The following is an 18,595-nucleotide window of genomic DNA, read 5'->3' on the forward strand; positions in this document are numbered from 1 at the left end:
AGGTACAATAGAAATAATTGTAAAAAGTTTGAAACTTAGGCGGCGTAAAACACATTATAACAAAATAAGTTCATTCGACTTGATCAACAACGTTCTAATCTAATTCGGAATGACTCGCGAGAGTTCCGTGTTTCCGTAGGGACACTTTGTGAGACGGATCTATTTCCGCTAAGCCACCAATAAAGAAAGGACTCAGCGGCGCCAAGCTTTTGGCTTCGCGGGTCAATTTTTAAAAGTTGTTTTGCAGAATCCGATTTAAATCGGAGTCATCACAACAGCAACCATGGTGAGACTCGGTCTATTCGCTTATAGCCTTTATTCGTTAATCCCGTTGTTGATATTTCACGGAATAACGAACAATAATTAGCCATAAACACGTATTGTTGTTCGGCAGCGACGTTTGGCCTGCGTTTGTTTTGCTAAACCGGCGCTAGTTCTGCTGAATTAGAGGCAATTACAAATATTATTAAGGCTGAGCTGAGTTTATATTCAAAGATGTTTTTATTTATTCAATTCTTAAATATATTGCATTTAAAAGCCGCTGTAAAACGAGCTATTACACAATGAATGAGAAGCTAATTAGCGTAGCGAGCTGTAGCTACAGTGCTAACACCGTGCTAGCTAGTTAGCCAGTGAGTGTGGAAAGTGTTTTGCTTTGCTTTTGCGTTCTTCACGTAAACTTTTCCCGAAATGACGTTTCAAATTTTAAGTGTTTTTAACTTTTAGTTAGTTCACAAAACCACCGCGGGACTGAAACGGTTTGCTATATGGAGCTAAAAGCTACCCGATGCTTAGGCCACTGTTTACAGTCGCGCGTTGTGTTTCAGGCGAGTTCTCTTACACACGTATGATACAGAGGAGTGATAGTTACAGATAGGTTTACTTGATTAATACTTACTACTCTTTCTCAGCGATCTAAGTGACTATTGGTGTGTGTTTATGTTTTCCAGACGGTCGGAAAGAGCAGTAAGATGCTTCAGCACATCGACTACAGGATGCGCTGTATACTGCAAGATGGTCGGATATTCATTGGGACGTTTAAAGCATTCGACAAGCACATGAACCTCATCCTGTGTGACTGCGACGAGTTCAGAAAGATAAAGTAAGTTGCAACGATAGTGCTTCAATATTGTGCTCCGTCTACAGGCGTTTTAGTTTGCAGCAGTTATAATAACTCTATTACACGTCACCTCACTGCTGTCTGTATTCCGCTGACCTCTTTAAACAAAGATCAACACTAAAACCCAGAAAAAGGTTAATGGGTGATTAAAGTAAAGCCACCGATTCATCCTGGGATCATAAGCAAAAAAACTATTAAACTGAATTTGGGATTAAGTGAATAAATTGTATCACATCATGAGAAAATAATCCTACAGCTTCAGCAGACAACAAACACTTGCATTTACACTTAAGAGCTCAATGATTTGGCTTTTTCTAACATGGTTTTAGTGTGAATGTTTTTGCAGATTCTTTTCTGCTTGTTATTCTGCTAGGGTTGTTCATCATGGTGTGTAATCGGTTGGCTACTTTGCCACTGACTTTTTTTTTAACTGCCAATTTCATGATTTCTTTTTTTTTTTTTTTTTAAATACTACAACTGCCCTTATTCTAGTGTTTTTGTGCCATGTTTTTTCACTCCAAGCGTGTTTAAATTGTGATTTTTCTACATGGTGGTTATGCTGTGGAAAATGTCTGCTGAATTCAAATGATGCTCATCATTATTGTTCCATAGGCCCAAAAATTCCAAGCAGCCGGAGAGGGAAGAGAAGCGAGTGTTAGGTTTAGTGTTGCTCAGAGGAGAGAATCTGGTCTCCATGACTGTTGAAGGACCACCTCCTAAAGACGTAAGTTAGACAAGCTTCTTGCCTTGCTTTGTTTTCTAATCATGTGTTAATGTTTGCAAGACTTGAACTGTGGTTTCTGATGCAGACTGGCATTGCCAGAGTGCCCCTGGCTGGGGTGGCAGGAGGCCCAGGTGTGGGCAGAGCAGCAGGCAGAGGTGTACCAGCCGGAGCTCCCATGGCCCAGGCTCCTGCTGGACTCGCTGGACCAGTGAGAGGAGTTGGTGGCCCATCACAACAGGTGGGTTACTAGTACTTTGCTTTGTTTGATTCTAATTAGGGGCTGCAGTCTCTACACCATGCCGCATGGTGAAAGTGTATGTGTACTGACTTTAAAATACAGCTTCAATTAAATTATTGCTAGTTATTGACCATTGTTTTCTTTTGACATATTTGACAGATTAGCTTTTTTTGCAAAGGTTTCAAAGCTTTGCTGATGGATGTTTGCATGTACCTCCTTACAGGTAATGACCCCTCAGGGCAGAGGCACGGTGGCAGCAGCAGCAGCTAGTGCCAGCATCGCCGGTGCACCGACACAGTATCCGCCAGGCCGTGGTGGCCCTCCTCCTCCCATGGGCAGAGGTGCACCACCTCCAGGTAACCTACTCCCTCACCATTTGTTTGTACCATTTGAAAAACCGCTCTCGGATCAGTTTAAAGGGGAACATTCTGCCTCATATGAACACCCTTTCAGTTTGTGGAGTAGAGTGGCAGTGACGCTAGTGATTCTGTAGCCATGATGAACACTTGTGCAAACTGAGACTGATGAGGAATTTCAAAAGCAGGATTATTCTGAGCTCAGAATCACACTTGAATGCAGTGTTTGATTGTGAGCCTTGATCTTTATTGTTAAACTGAACCCTGTTGTCTTGCATTGTTTTAGGCATGATGGGTCCTCCCCCAGGCATGAGGCCACCTATGGGCCCACCGATGGGCATGCCACCAGGCCGTGGTGCTCCTATGGGCATGCCCCCTCCTGGCATGAGACCACCACCACCACCAGGAATGAGAGGTGAGGATCGTTGAGTCCGGTCATGTGTAACTTGAAATGTTGTGCACTATGTAAGACACAATTACAGAACAGACATGAAGAGCAACAGAAATGTTTTTAAACCAATATAACCATATTAGAATAAAATGAGCATAAAATCACTAAAATAAATGTGTAAAGTAAATTTGAACGTGTGTAGTGTTAAAGCATAGTTAAGGTGTTAAGTTTCAATGGATGTATAGAACAGATTAACCTTGCTGGGTGGAAAACTGACTTTTAAAATCTGCATCTATACTTTTGTGGCCACTATAGTGATCAGGTGGTACAGTCAGTTTTGTTGCCACCCTTCATGTCAGTATGGCGGAATTCTTGCGCACAATAAATGACAAGTCATTGCCATGCTGATGTATTGCAAGTTGCTAAATGTTCTCAGAAATCATCTTATTTTAAGAGCACAAGAAAAATAGGTTGTGATCTTGGACATACTGGGTCTTATATCTTGTAGCCTTACTGAACCTCAGGCATTGCTAAAATGGGAGAAACCAGTATTCTTTAGATAAACTTGATGCTAGTCTTTGATTACAAAAGTGTCCTTATATTGTTTTTGTTTTTTTTTTCCTTGTCCATCAGGGCCACCTCCTCCAGGCATGCGTCCCCCAAGACCTTGATGCACACTGGATGAGAATATTATGAACCTTTTCTGTTATCAGCTCTGGGCTCTTGTATAGTTTCAAATGGTTTTGTTTTTTGTATTTTTCTTTATTTTAAAATAAAGTGTCTGGTGTTTTAAATAAAGACTGCTTGTTTTTGTTGGTATACTTTAAGTTCTAGTCCTTTAACTGCTTAACAGGATATTCATAAAAGCAATGCTTTGGGGTTTTGTGAAGGCAGCCAGTTAGTGATGGAAGTGGTTATGGCCAAGAGGTGCAGCTTTAATTGGTAGATGTAGACTGAAATGACTTGCATACACATCATTTAGAAGGGGATGGAAATGTTGCATAAAGTTGAAAAAAAAAAAAGTTTGCAAGCTTTGTCAAATCATGATTTTATATTCCATTTAGGCAGAATTAAATTATACTGTGTGAATGGTTCATTAGAAGTGGTTCCTGACTGAACTAGCAGTTACTTTGCTGGAAATATTACATTCTCAATAAGTGAAAACATCTTTCATGTTTAATCCTTCATGAAGATTTAAATAATCAGATAATTAGCAGTCATTGGACTGAAGGGGCTGTATTAGAGCAGAAAAACTATAACGTGCAGGACTTTAGAGTGATCCTGGGTGTTAGTTGGGGTAAATAGTCTAGTAAAAGCTACTACACCTGTAAAGTAAGCCGGTTCGAAGCTTTTGTATGAAATTAATCTCATCTCGCCGCCAGGTGTCGCTACCGTTTAGAACCGCCGAGCAGAAGCTGTGGTGGAGGAAGTGACGTAACCCCTTGCGCTTTTACAACACGTGGGGTCAGATGGACGACTTGTGTTGCGTCCTCGATCGTCGTTTAGTAGCGGTTTTATATTCAAGTTCCCTGTATGATATATAAATATCGCCAAAGAGAAGATTACAGACTTGACTGCATTCTTATTACAGGGTGTGTTGCGTTGTGGTCAGGTTCTGTACTTGTAAATAAAGCAAGGCGGTGTGATCAGTGTGTACAGTGTGATCTGCAGTGTTCAGAGCTTAACCATGTTGTCAGATTTTGATCTGATCGGAACTATTGTTGACGACGCAGATGTACCAGAAGAAGAGGAATCGGGCTCAGATGATGAGGTGGGTGAACGCCACATGGGTTCAGTCTTGTTAAACGCAGAGTTTGTGTCTATTCTGAGCCACTAGAGAGTTACCTAGATACACGCACACCAGCTGTAGATGCAAAGACATTATCACGTGTTACTAACTAGTAAATGACTAGTGTAACTAGTAGTTTAACTACATTGTCACGTGTTAGTAACTAGTGTAATTAGTAGTTTAACTACATTGTCACGTGTTACTAACTAGTAAATGACTAGTGTAACTAGTAGTTTAACTACATTGTCACGTGTTAGTAACTAGTAAATGACTAGTGTAACTAGTAGTTTAACTACATTGTCACGTGTTACTAACTAGTAAATGACTAGTGTAACTAGTAGTTTAACTACATTATCACGTGTTACTAACTAGTAAATGACTAGTGTAACTAGTAGTTTAACTACATTGTCACGTGTTAGTAACTAGTGTAATTAGTAGTTTAACTACATTGTCACGTGTTACTAACTAGTAAATGACTAGTGTAACTAGTAGTTTAACTACATTGTCACGTGTTGGTAACTAGTGTAACTAGTAGTTTAACTACATTATCACGTGTTAGTAACTAGTAAATGACTAGTGTAACTAGTAGTTTAACTACATTGTCACGTGTTAGTAACTAGTATTGTGACTACATTTCATGTGTTACTCAGTAGTAAATGACTAGTGTAACTAGTAGTTTAACTACATTATCACGTGTAACTAACACTGAGTTTCATGTGACTTCAGACTAGGTATGACTTAAAGTACTGAATACAGGTGTGATTAAGTGTTAATTCCGTCACACACCTGCTGAAACCCCACGAGAAGTGTTTTTCTGTGTCTTTATCAAAAAAATAAACACACATATATGTGTATATTCACAATAACCTGTGGACAGAATGTGAGATAAAACTGCTGGGTAAACTGTAAGTTATGCAGGTTAAGCCTGTCTGTGTTGAAATCCCCAAACCCCTATTTACACTTTTATTATGATGCTACAATACAACTGTCTATAGCCTCCTAAAGTAAAGTTTAGCTCAAGAGCCTGTATTTTAAAACAAATCATTGGTATTGTATAGGTGTGAGCAGTCAGTGTCTTCGAGCTTGTAGTGGCGTCGATCACTGAAAGACCAAAACTGCTGTGGAAACTCTATAACACTGTGTTTCATACATAAGTAACATTGTTGGCACCATTACAATACTATTGAATACTAGAAAAAAAGCAACACTTTCAAATATAAGGATCCAGAAAATAAGAGCTATGTTTATCTCACACGTGGTTTTAAAGTGATCGTCAGTGTCATAAGTGAGGAATTCACTATAGACATAGTGGAGAAAGGAAAGTCTCAGCTATAACACAGATACGATGATGAGCACAATGACTCTGCTGTAGCTTTTAGCAAAATGAAATTAAAGCTTGATTAGGTTACTTAGTACTTTATTAGATTATTTATTAGAACCTGATCTGTTTGAATGGAGTGTGTAGATAAATAGGTGAGATCTGAACAGAATAATTGAGATTAGGATTGAGATTAAGGGCTAATTTCTAATGCTGCCAGTTTTGGCAGGTGGTCAAACGGCATTGTGGGTAATGCAGGAAACCAACATGAAATTTAAACTAAAAATGCTTTCATAATATATTAAATCTTGCATGTCATTGAAGAAACATCAGTATGCAAGTGGTTCAAGGTGGGTTTTCTTTTTACACTGAAAGGAGCAACCCATCGTGTTGAGTAAGGAGAAGAGGGCGCTAAAAAGACGAGGCAATGGAGACTTCAACGCAGACTTTGAGTTTGAAGAGAGAGATGGGCTGTACAGTGGGGACTGGGCCATGGCAGATGTTATGAGCCAACTTAAAAAGAGAGTGAGTGCACCATATTTTCATCTTCCAAGCTCTGTAGGAGCAACAGACTCCCCTGTCAAATGTGCTTAATGTCACGGATGATTTATTCTGTTTTCCAGAAAGCACCCACCACACTGGATGAGAAGATAGAGAAAGTGCGTAAGAAGCGCAAAATTGAGGTGAGACTGTGACCCCAAGTGCTGTTTTCATATGTGGTATGATTGAGCTGTGACTTACCTTTTGTCGTGTTGGTGTTCAGGAGAAAGAGAAAGGAGGCGGCAAAAGTGGTTCAGCGACCAAGGAAAAGGAGGAGGGAGAGGATGCTGAAGGTGATAATGATGCTGAACATGATGATGATGTTGATGGCAGTGATGATGCAGGTGAAGATGGGGAGGATCACACTGATGAGGATGAGTTTAATTCTGGGGATGAAGTTGTTCTCAAAAAAGCAGGTGAGCTTTAAAGAGTGGCATCATTACTGACACTTTGTAGTTTCTAATGAATGTGCAGTATTTTCCAATGACAGCATTTCCTGAAGTGTTTAATTCCTCTTATGGCAAAGCAATTAGCCAATGTTTATTTGATTAAGAATGACAAAATGCAAGATTAAACTTCCCCATATCTTAGGTTAGACGTGGTTTTTAAATCTTTTTAAACAGACCTTTTTTAATATATCTTACAATTCCTTGTGTGTATATGTATGTATGTATGTATGTGTGTGTGTGTGTGTGTATGTATGTATATATATATATATATATATATATATATATATATATATATATATATATATATATATATATATATATACACACACACATATATATATATATATATATATATATATATATATATATATATATATATATATATATAGTGTGTGTGTGTGTGTGTGTATGTATATGTATGTATGTATATGTATGTATGTATGTATATGTATAGATAGATAAATAAATAGATAAGGCAATTAATAGTGCATGTAATCTCTACAAGGCAATGTACCTCCCCAAACACTTGGAAGCACAGTTGCATAGAATGTATTTTATGCTTTAGCATTAAAATGTGTTCCCACTTAAAACTAAGGGTCAAACTTGTTCCAGCATGACAATACCCCTGTGCACACAGCGAGCTCCATAAAGACAAGGTTTGCCATGTTTGGAGTAGAAGATCTCAAGTGTCTTACACAAATACCTCATCTGAACCCCACTGAACACTGAACTGGATCACTGACTGCACCCCAGACCTCCAAACCTGAAGCCAGTACCTGACCTCACTTATGCTCTTGTGGCTAAGTGAGAAAATTCCCACAATCGTGTTCCAAAATCTAGTGGAAAGACTTCCCAGGATATATTATTAGCAAATAGGGACTAAATCAGGACCAGTCATACTCGGTCTTTGAGAGTGGTATAAATAGTCATATTTAGATCTCACCCAGACAACAGAGGCAGGGATCGTTGCGGTTCACACTAGAACTAGCACAAGGCCCTAAAAAAACAAATGCACATATTTTTGTATAATAGCCTTGTAAGTTTGTGGCCCTGGCAGCTCAGTGGTTAAGACATTGTACTTTTGAAGGTCATGAGTTTATAGCTGCCACTGCTGTGCATTTAAACAATGCTCTTTACTCTTGTCTGCTCAGCTGTACAAATTATATAAATGTAAGTCTCTCAGGATAAAGGCATCTGCCAAATGCTGTACAAAACTCGCTTGGGTTTTCCAACTTGTGCATGTAAAGACCTTGATCGTTATTATACCTTCCCCTTATAGATACAATAAGAGAAAAAGGCAAGAAAGGAAAAAGAAAGGCAGCAGAAGAGGTATGTCTTTATAATCAGTTTTTACATGACGTGTCCTCCAAGCATGACACAATAAGAGTTCAGTGGCTTCATCATGTTTTCCAATTAAGTGTGTTGTGTTTATTAGGTTAGTTCATTGTTTGTTTAACTTTTAGCCTGAAGCCTTCTTTGAAGATGCCTCGCAGTATGATGAAAACCTAACATTCCCGGACATGAATCTGTCAAGACCACTGCTGAAGGTCAGCTGTCATGACTTACTTCATACTGCTCAGTTCTTCACTTTTAAAGTTTATTAGTGATCAGACAAAAATTTCATACTAAATCCAGTAGTTTTCTTTTTTTTTTTTTAACATCGAAACGGTGTGTACTGTCCCGCTGTTTCCACAGGCCATCACCACCATGGGCTTCAAGCAGCCTACACCTATCCAGAAAGCGTGTGTTCCAGTGGGTTTACTGGGGAAGGACATCTGTGCTTGTGCTGCTACTGGAACCGGTAATTCTCAAATTTTTTCATGCACGCTATAGAAAAAGGGAACCATACCTTTTTTAAACAAATCCATGTATCTGCCTGATTGAATTTAGATTTAAGATAAGTTTAAGATTTAAGTTTAGTGCTAAGTTTACAATCATTTTTTGGACACTGATTCAATTCTAGGGGCTCATCCACAGAGCTGTTATCTCAAACATTTAAAATATCATGGATGTCTGTAATAAAATTCCACATGCACAAGCTTTATATGTAACTTTTTTTTTTACTTAAAAATGAAATCTGAGCAATAAAAACACAAACAATTTTGTTTCACACCAAACAGGAGCGATAACGTGATTCTATTTATTTACATGCTTTAAAAATGCTTTTATGAATCACTGGGTGTAAAAATTTGCAACTGCTCACATCATATGTAATGAGAGGACTGAGCTTGTGTTGAGAACATATGGTTTAAGATGCACTGCAGAAGTTCTGGTGACTTGTAAGGTCCAACACTTATTTCCTGCTGATCATAGCACCTCAGTGGTGCTAGTGCCCTACTTACCTTAATACCACCCCCTCTTCTCTTTTTTTATACACAGGTAAGACTGCAGCGTTCATGTTGCCTGTACTGGAGCGTCTCATTTATAAGCCGAGAGAAACGCAGGTAACACGTGTCCTTGTGCTGGTACCCACCCGAGAGTTGGGTATCCAAGTGCACACTGTAGCACGTGAGCTGGCTCAGTTCACCAACATCACCACCTGCTTGGCTGTGGGTATGTGCCCCATTTTTATGCTTTTTTTTTTTCCTTTTCTCTCGGGTTTAATCTCTCTGCTTTTCTTATCTGTACTCATGCCAGTGACCTCAAAAGAAAAATGACTTTACTTGGAATGTGTGCAACCTGGTGGCTTTTTAGTGAAGACTGCAGTTAGGGCTGGGTGATAAGACAACACTGTTTCTGTAACGTTATAAATGATGTCACAATCTGCTTATTGTTATTGTTGACATTTGTCATAAATATATTTCATTAGAAACTGAATAATTTGATGTTAAAATTGATTTACTTATTTTTCTTTTGCATACTTTTCTCAATGTTTCAATGTTTTTTTCGGTGTTAAATATTCAGTATATTCGTTTATTTTTTCCTACATGAAAATGTTTTTTATTTATTTATTTTTTTTTTAAATAGAAAATATGATGCATTTATTTGTTAAATATTTATATAGAAAATTAATATCAAAATGTTTGGAGGCGAACCTATATACTGTGATTATATATTATGTAACCTTGAGAATCGTGATATAATATTTTTTGTCATCTCGCCCAACACTAATTGCTAACTAACAACCTAATGTTAAACTTGACCAGAAAAGGACAATTTACACTGACATCCTTTCCCCAGGGATTTCTATGCACAAAGGTTACCAGGCAACCAGAACATGACCACCAGACAGATAAAAAATGCTTGCTTAGTCCTCTCCTGTGTTAGAAGGCCACACATTTTATGCATGCTGATATCTAGGTTATTTTTCTCATGATTAAATCATATCAGATTACGACAGGTGAACGGAAGGAAGTGGGACCCGAATTTTGGATATAAAATAAGCTATACATCGCTTACTACTTTGAAATATGTCAGAAGCCAATGAAATGAATTTTCACTCCTTAAATGTCAGTATTCCAGGCCTGTGAGTGGTTCTGTGTAGAATAACTAGTTAACAAGAGTCATAGTTGTGTTTGTCCCGCTAGATGTTTATTCTTGATGATACAGAAGGTGTAGAAGCTACATGCGATATCTGCATTGGTCTTTTGTTTGTGTTTGTTCAGGCGGCTTGGACCTGAAATCTCAAGAGGCGGCGCTGAGGCTGGGGCCTGACGTCCTGATCGCCACGCCTGGCCGCTTGATCGATCACTTACACAACACGCCGTCGTTTGAGCTTAGTCAAATCGAGGTGCTTATTCTGGATGAGGCTGACAGGTTAGATTCTTATTCTTTTTTTTTTTTTTTTTAGTGATATCAGAAAAGAAGGAGTGTACTCTTTCTGACCAAACTTTTTTGCGTAACCTTTATTTAGTCATAATCTCGACGAGCAGCATTAACATTAGGTATTGGTTTAGATTTACTCCTGGCTTTATAGGAATAGGTTGTGCAACAGTTGTTTATTTGTTGGAGGATGATCTTTTGTTTTTGTACAGGATGTTGGATGAATATTTCGAGGAGCAGATGAAGGAGATTATCCGGATGTGCTCTTATCAGAGACAGACTATGTTGTTCTCTGCAACCATGAGTGAAGAGGTGATATCTCTCTCTCTCTCTCTCTCTCTCTCTCTCTCTTAATAACTCTTGCACTGGTGGACTAGTGGAACTCATGTACAGAACATCTATCTGCCATTTTGTACACATCTTACATATCGTATAAGGCATACAGGGTATTTTTAGCACCTTTTATGTAATAAGATTACATCTATAAATGTCAGGGGTGGACAAATGGGAGATTTTAGCTAGTCTGTGGGAAGTTGCAATCCATTATGGTGCCCAGATCCAGCACAATTAACTGGGTATACACTGTATGACAGCGTGTGGTTAGCTAGTTAAGTGCATTAAAACAAACCTAGGGGAAAAAAATATATAATAATTATGCTTTCCTGAGAAACATTTTGGATTTCAGCCATGATAGTTACTTTGCATCACATGTACAATGTATAGTAATAATAATAACATACCACTTTTTTATTGGTCATTGTGCACTGTCAACTTTACATTGCACATGCTTCATTTTTCACAAGACTCATTCATATCCATGCATGCTAATTAATCCACCGAGCAAAGGTTATTTGAACTCTTTTCATGCTTTGGTTGCAAAAGCAAGGTGCATCACAGCCAATTGACGTGCATTTAGATTGAAATCAAATGGAATTGCATATTAAATGAGTCATTTTAATTAGTGAAAATCAACAGTGTCAGATTAATTGTTCTTTCGCTGGTTGTTGAATCCATCTGACGGTCACAAAATCTGTTGAAATGTAGTGAATAAGTAAAATCTGTAAAAATAGAACAGAGTTAAGAAACATATAGTGAAATGTAGTTTCTTGTTGATGCTTACTGCTGGTCTTAAACACCTCAACTAATTATGTTGCATCTGGTCTCTTGTGAGTGATACTTTGGAAAAGCCAAATGAGCAAATGATTTACATGCATATGCAAATGAAGGAAAAGGGAAGGTAAGGAGAGATAAGCTGTTCTGAGGATGACTCAAAGCGCATGTGTGTGCAGAGGATTGTAGAGATGATTAAATGAGCTTTACACACTGTATCCTGAGTGCAAATTATGTTGGAAATCCTAAACATGAATTTTATGTAACACAGGTGAAGGATCTGGCCTCAGTGTCACTGAAGCAACCAGTGCGAATCTTTGTGAACAGTAACACAGATGTGGCTCCATACCTCAGACAGGAATTTGTAAGGATTCGACCAGCCAGAGAAGGAGACAGAGAGGCTATAGTTGCAGGTGAGGGGAAAGCCTTTTTCTTACTCTGCTAACTGTTGCTAATTGAACTGCTCCCCTTAATATTTACCTTTTCTTTCCATGTATGCAGCGCTCCTCACACGCACCTTTCAGGACCATGTCATGTTGTTCACCCAGACTAAGAAACAGGCCCACCGCATGCACATCCTCCTCGGCCTCATGGGGTTAAAGGTTGGAGAGCTGCATGGAAACCTGTCTCAGACACAAAGACTGGAAAGTCTCAGGTACGCTTGGAAAACTTTCTGCGCAAATCACTTGGCAGAGATACTCATACGGTCTATAAAGAAGGATCGTTTTAAATGGAACTGAAGTTGTGCAAAGGCACATTGGGTAAGAAAAATCCAAATTATGAAAAGGTTTTTGAAATGTACATTTCTGTCTTGTCTCATTAGGCGATTTAAAGATGAGCAGATTGACATCCTGGTGGCCACAGATGTAGCAGCCAGAGGTCTGGATATTGAAGGAGTCAAAACAGTAGGTTTTACCTGAATAATATAACACTCAGTTTTGAGATGTCTTTTTCTTGCCTTGACATTGTTCTCATTCTTTTATTTAGATGTACAGTTTATAGTAGGGATGTGATTGTACACCTGTAATCCAGTGTGATATCCAGAGACATAGTGAGACAGTCTATAATTGTAATCCACTTAAACTTGAGCATGGTATTGATACACTTGTGCCCGTTGTAGCCCAGCACTGTAGATGACGGTCACGTAGCCTGTCAGTGATGGGCTTGTCAGGTGATTACACGGTGTGACACATCCTCTAGATTCCGTCTCCATTTTGGCTGAAATCCTTCAGCCCAATTTGCTGTCATGTCCGTTATACATCGTCAGCAGTCATGTTACAGATTCAGTTGCAGGTGTGATGAATTAAATGAATTGAATGAAAGTGGATTATTTACTTTAACATCCTTTTCCCTACTGAAATTTTTTTTTCCCAAATCAAGTTTGGAGGAGAAACCTTTCTGTTTCTGGAGGAAACACAGTATGAAATTATCAAGTCTTGTGTGTGTGTGTGTTGTGTGTGTGTGTGTGTTGTGTTGCCCCAATATTATTTACAGCATTTAAAAATGCTCTTATCCAGATAAATTTTCAGATTATTATTAAAGCCTTATGATCTAATGAATTGCTCAAGCCCAGTAGATTTACTCTTAAGCATCTAACATCACTACCAGTCAATACTCGAACCACCAGTAAATACATGGGCAGGACTGTGGTCCTAACCAATGGAAGCACATTAAGAAAAGATCTAAAAGAAAAGGAAGCAAACTGTTGCATGACTTACATCAGAAAAAAATGCAGTCTAATATACTGACTCTACACACTGTGGTTTATTGTCCTCGCCTGTTTACCTTGTTACCACCTCTGATAGACGAAACCACCCAAACACTTTGCATGTGCAGCTTTTGGTCTTGACAATGTTCAGGTAACCTGCAGGGTAAATGAAGTTAAATAATTAATTTTGAGACAGCCTTGACGTGGTCCATGACAGCTTGTATCACCAGCAAGCTGATTTAATGATGTACTGAATTAAAAGCTTGCCTGGATGACAAAACTGTCAAAAACAAGGTGTGAGACAGATTGCACTGAGGTTCATCAGCATAACACTAGCACAAGTAGCCTCAAATAAGTCATTTGCATTCCAGCAGATGCAATGTTGTGCTATATTCAGCCTTTTAAGCGTTTTAAGCCTTAATAATGCACGGCTGATTTCAAGCTTGTTGGATAGTTTGGGTCATCACGTACACACTTGCAAGAAAAGGAAAGTGGGAGTATGAACTTCTGCATATCTTTTCCTTTATTCTTATCAGTAGAATAACGGAATAGAGATTGTTGGCAAACTGTTAGCTAGCGTGTCCTTGATTCAAGGGGCTTTTGTTAGGAGTTTCAAACTGAGAGGCTAACATCTTATATGTTATGTAAGACCTTTAACCTTACCACTAATAAAGTGCAAATATTTACTTTTAAGAATACACTTTAAATTATAATAAGATATAAATGATAATAAGATGCAATACTACATTGGTAAAGCATTATTTACATTTCTGACATTTGGTAGATGCTCTTATATGGAGAGATTTGAGAGATCCAGATAGATGCATCTGAGCAGATGATGGTTAAGGGTGTTATTTAACACTGTTACGTTGTGCCATAAAAATGGAAATCAGATGGGAATTTTTAATCATGTATAAACAATTGAATTATTTTTAGTGCCTTTTAATAGGTTTCATATCACAATTTACTTTGAAGATATAAAGTCCTGAGTGAATTCTTTTGTGGCTCGTATGAAAGACAGAGTTGAACACCAGCAGCCCAAAATGATGATTGTTCTGAAAAATCTAGGCACACAAAATAATACTCAAAGTTTGGGTACTTGCTGTTTTCACCCCTTTTGTTTCAGAATAGCCTGTATTCTCAAAAATAGCAGCAGTAACTCAGTTGCTAACGTAGAATTAAGGGAAACATTAAGTTGCACCAAAAACGTAAGCCTGTCTGCTAAAGTCTTAAAGCTATGTAGTGTTAGTGCTTTTGCTAAGAAGCTAGCTAGCACATATAAATCTTATGTAGAATGCCAGAAAATTCAACTTATTGCCTTCTAATTTGAACAGTGTTCTTGATAATACATAAGAAGTAAACCTCAAATAAACATAAAACATATAAAAATAACATTTCTGGTAATGTTAGCTCTGGTTGCTAATGCTTGCCAGCTTGATCCATAAGGATAAAAGGATCCATAAGGATAAAATGTGAGATTTGTTTTGTGAGAGAAAACAAAATATTAGCAAGATTAAATCATAAGTCAATTCTCTTAATCCTACAACATCAGTACATATAAATAAAACTGCCAAATTTAACTAGAGTTCTAGTTGTTTAACTAATATGATCACAACTGCTAGAAGGTTCAAGTGATTCTTCAGGTTTTTCTTTCAAAACTGAAAATTTAATTTTTCCAGCAATTAGTTGAATAATCATCGTTGTGATTTCCTCTTTATTTATTTATTTGCCTCTTGAATTGAAATTTCTATTTATCCCAACTTTCTCAAGGTTATAAACTTCACCATGCCAAACACAGTGAAGCATTATGTGCACAGAGTGGGCCGCACAGCGCGAGCAGGGAAAGTAGGTCGCTCTGTGTCGCTGGTCGGAGAAACCGAGAGGAAGATGCTGAAGGAGATCGTCAGAAAAGCCAAAACTCCTGTTAAAGCTCGTGTTATTCCTCAGGGTAAAAGCACAATGCAACAAGCACATGTTTATAATGAAGTTAAACCAGCAGCTGAGGACATTAAGTCTTGGTATTAATGCATAGATAAATGAAAAATTTGAAACAGTAATTTAGATCATTTTTGCAGTTGAGAAAGTCAGCTTTCATTTCTGGAATGTTTTGACTTTTTTTCTATCTGTTTATTTGTGTCAGAGGTGATTCTGAAGTTCAGAGATCTGATTGAGAAGTTAGAGAAGGATGTATATGCCGTCTTACGTTGGGAGAGAGAAGAGAAAGAGATGGTGCATTCAGAAGCACAGGTAATGCTTAAAAAAAGAACAAACAAACTAATTTATTCCTTAATTCCTCATGACCATTTTTGTGTTTTGTCCTGCTTTTTATCTGGTGAAATTGCATTTGTGGGTTTTAGATCAGTGTGGCTCAGAAGAGGCTAACACAGAAATCAGATGAGAAACAACCAGCAAGGTCATGGTTCCAAACCCATGAGGAGAGGAAGAAGGAGCGAAGTGAGTTTTTTTTTTTTTTTTTTTTTCCTTACAATGTGGTAGCTACCTGCTACAATTTAATATAGTATGAAAGAACACACTAATGACACTAAATGTTTTCTTGTCTAGTGAGCAAAGCACTTCAGGACTTCGACTTGGCCTTAAGGGGGAAGAAGAAGCGTGCTCAGTTCTTGAAAGACAGCAAGAAGAAAGTGTTGTCGGTATGGGTTTTCTGTAACCTAGTTTAACCCTGTTTCCCCATCACCGCATTTGTTTTATATACATAGTGTGCTGTGAACTATACACACAAATCTATAGTGGCTTGCATATCTGTTCACTCGCCTTCAACATTTACTGTTTTTGTCTTATACATGGAGCTAAAATTGGTATTGTATGTAACGAATTTATACAAAATAGCCCTAAAAATTGAAGTTTCGAACAAAACTTCAAAAAAAATTGAACAAAAACAAGTCTCAGTCCAGCAGAATGCAATTAAAGTTTCCAATGATCTCAATATAAAATACTCGTATCCTTAAGTTTGTTAATGAACATACTGAAACAGACATACAGGAGATATTCTGTACTAGCCTGCTCTGAACTAGCTGCTCTGGAAATCAGTTTCACTTTTGTTTCTGATTGGTTTATTGGTTTTCCTTTTGTGTGCATGCCAGGCTGAAGAAAGAGCTCAATTTGAAATGCTTAAGTCTCAGATGTTTGCTGAGCGTTCTGCAAAACGTGACCGCAAGCCAAAGAGAGCCAGAGTAGTGCCAGAAGATGAGCCCAAAAACACAGGTTAGTGCTTTAAATTCAAATAGTGGTCAAAGGATTTAAGAATAAATTCGCTTAAGCCTAGAATTGTGCAACCTAGAGAAATCGATTCAGCGTGAAATAATTTTTTTGTTTTTCATGTCTCCTGTTCGTCAGCCTCAAAACAAAAAGGTGGAAAACCTACGAAGAAGTCTGTGTTTGACAAGGAGCTCACTAACGTCAGCAAGAAAGTCCTGAAGCAATACAGATCCGGGTATGTTCTCTGCAGACATCCAGGATTCTTTCAGACCCAGTGAATGGTCTTAGTATTATTATGTCAGTATGCTTAGAATGCATTCATCAAGTATTATAATGCTTTTAAAGCTTGTAATAAGTTCTCAAATGGTCTTGCTTGAAGATATAGAGACTCTCGTCATTTCAGACTCCTGTATTATCTGTCTGCCTAGATAAGTTAATAAATGATATCTTTGTGCCTGGCACCAAGGTCACTTGTAGCTTCTCCTTCTGTTGTGCTCCAATACTCCTCTTAGATAAAGCAGGTGTTCATGATAACAGCAGCTTCCACTTTACTCCTTAACTACTGTAGACTTTAAAGGTCCAATCGGGGCATAAACAACGAACATTCATTGTAATATTAGGGCTTTAAAAAAATTGAACATTTTTACTAATGTTGCTGCAAAGTTACGTCTCATTCACTGGTGTTTAAAACAAGCTTTTGTATTTCTGCAGGCCTTCCTTTGAGGACAGAAAAAGACTAGGCCTTGCAAATAAGAAAGGAGGACGCTTTAAATCCAAAGCCAAGTAGGTTATTTATCATTACTATAAAGAGAAAATTAATTATTTTACAAACCAAAGTGTATGTTGGATAACTATTAAATAAAATCTCTTTATTAAACCTTTAATATCCAGTTTTGTAATCCAGGTAAATCTGTTTGTTTTTCCTTTCAGGTTCAGGAGGAAGTGATGCGTCAGATATGAAAATCCTGTTCAAGCTCTTTCACACCGATCTGTGGAAATGTTTCCTTTGGGCTCAACAGCAAGAGCACAATTTTGTAATCATCGTGTGTACAGCAAAATCAAATATAACTCTTTGCTGCTTTGTCGGGGACGTTGTTAGAGCCGATTCACATGAATGATAGAATAACTGATATTAGGAAGGTGTCGTTATTCATACGTTTTTGTTGCATAAGCCATGTAAAAATAAAAACTACTTGTGTTTTTATTGGATGTTTGACTTCCGATTGTTAGTCATTGTTTTTGCAATTTATTTTTCATTTTTCAAACGAGCAAATAAATTCTGCATAAATTGACAAATGTCTTGTTATTAAAAATGTTCTACCCATATAACAAACTGACACCAGGCCAACATTGGACCATGTACCGTTTTGTTTGACAGACTTTTGGTTGATTGGCCTAATGTAATTTTATCCATTTGAACAGACTTTCAGGCAATTTTACATCCACATTGTCAGTGTTGGTACAACTTGCCCAAAACTGGACAAACTCATCACAGTGATAAGTGCCATAACTCATCATTGAGAACAGACACCTAACAGTTATTTTGCTATCTGGGAAGAAAGAAATTTATTTGAGAAGATGGACAAAGTATGCAAAAAGCTCCCTCTATCTGTCTTTTATTCTTCTCACCCAAAGAACGCCAATACATTTAATAAAATTTAATGAACCTCCAATGGACCTCTTCTCAAAATAGACCCCTGAATAAGCAAATAGTAGCCGCTTTGCTAAGCTAACCGTCAACAAGCTGGCAGTCAACAACTCCTACTGATTTTTATTCAATGGAAAACAGGTTTTTGTTGGATTTAAGCCATGGATATAATTTTTATTATCTTCTGCAGTCGGTCTACTGAAAGCTCATAACGTGGAAGCAG

General features: G+C 37.9%; 2 protein-coding genes across 2 annotated transcripts; both read left to right on the forward strand.

The window, feature by feature from the left end:
- Positions 1–125: 125 nt before the first annotated feature.
- On the forward strand, positions 126–3,627 carry snrpb (small nuclear ribonucleoprotein polypeptides B and B1). Its single transcript, XM_060867118.1, has 7 exons — positions 126–286; positions 951–1,102; positions 1,733–1,844; positions 1,930–2,082; positions 2,306–2,438; positions 2,725–2,853; positions 3,463–3,627. Exons 1-7 carry the CDS (start codon positions 284–286, stop codon positions 3,498–3,500), a joined length of 720 nt encoding a protein of 239 aa, XP_060723101.1. The 5' UTR covers positions 126–283; the 3' UTR covers positions 3,501–3,627.
- A 661-nt stretch (positions 3,628–4,288) lies between these two features.
- ddx27 (DEAD (Asp-Glu-Ala-Asp) box polypeptide 27) lies at positions 4,289–17,933 on the forward strand. Its single transcript, XM_060868229.1, has 21 exons — positions 4,289–4,600; positions 6,312–6,461; positions 6,560–6,619; positions 6,700–6,892; positions 8,205–8,254; positions 8,389–8,472; positions 8,621–8,726; positions 9,305–9,478; positions 10,531–10,681; positions 10,900–10,999; positions 12,069–12,210; positions 12,299–12,452; positions 12,621–12,702; positions 15,276–15,453; positions 15,646–15,752; positions 15,863–15,959; positions 16,068–16,159; positions 16,610–16,730; positions 16,863–16,959; positions 17,436–17,507; positions 17,655–17,933. The coding sequence occupies exons 1-21, from the start codon at positions 4,517–4,519 to the stop codon at positions 17,668–17,670; spliced, it is 2,310 nt and encodes a 769-aa protein (XP_060724212.1). The 5' UTR covers positions 4,289–4,516; the 3' UTR covers positions 17,671–17,933.
- Positions 17,934–18,595: the final 662 nt, after the last annotated feature.

This window comes from Tachysurus vachellii, chromosome 4, assembly GCF_030014155.1.
Source record: "Tachysurus vachellii isolate PV-2020 chromosome 4, HZAU_Pvac_v1, whole genome shotgun sequence".
Taxonomy (NCBI): domain Eukaryota; kingdom Metazoa; phylum Chordata; class Actinopteri; order Siluriformes; family Bagridae; genus Tachysurus; species Tachysurus vachellii.

What these genes read in the sequence shown, in the direction of transcription:
- ddx27 (XM_060868229.1), top strand. Translation starts at nt 4,517, where the DNA reads ATGTTGTCAGATTTTGATCTGATCGGAACTATTGTTGACGACGCAGAT. An exon ending in TTGTGCTGCTACTGGAACCG is followed by an intron (nt 8,727 to 9,304) that starts GTAATTCTCAAA and finishes TTTTATACACAG; the next exon opens with GTAAGACTGCAGCGTTCATG. An exon ending in AGCTCGTGTTATTCCTCAGG is followed by an intron (nt 15,454 to 15,645) that starts GTAAAAGCACAA and finishes TATTTGTGTCAG; the next exon opens with AGGTGATTCTGAAGTTCAGA.
- snrpb (XM_060867118.1), top strand. An exon ending in AAGGACCACCTCCTAAAGAC is followed by an intron (nt 1,845 to 1,929) that starts GTAAGTTAGACA and finishes TTTCTGATGCAG; the next exon opens with ACTGGCATTGCCAGAGTGCC. An exon ending in TTGGTGGCCCATCACAACAG is followed by an intron (nt 2,083 to 2,305) that starts GTGGGTTACTAG and finishes ACCTCCTTACAG; the next exon opens with GTAATGACCCCTCAGGGCAG.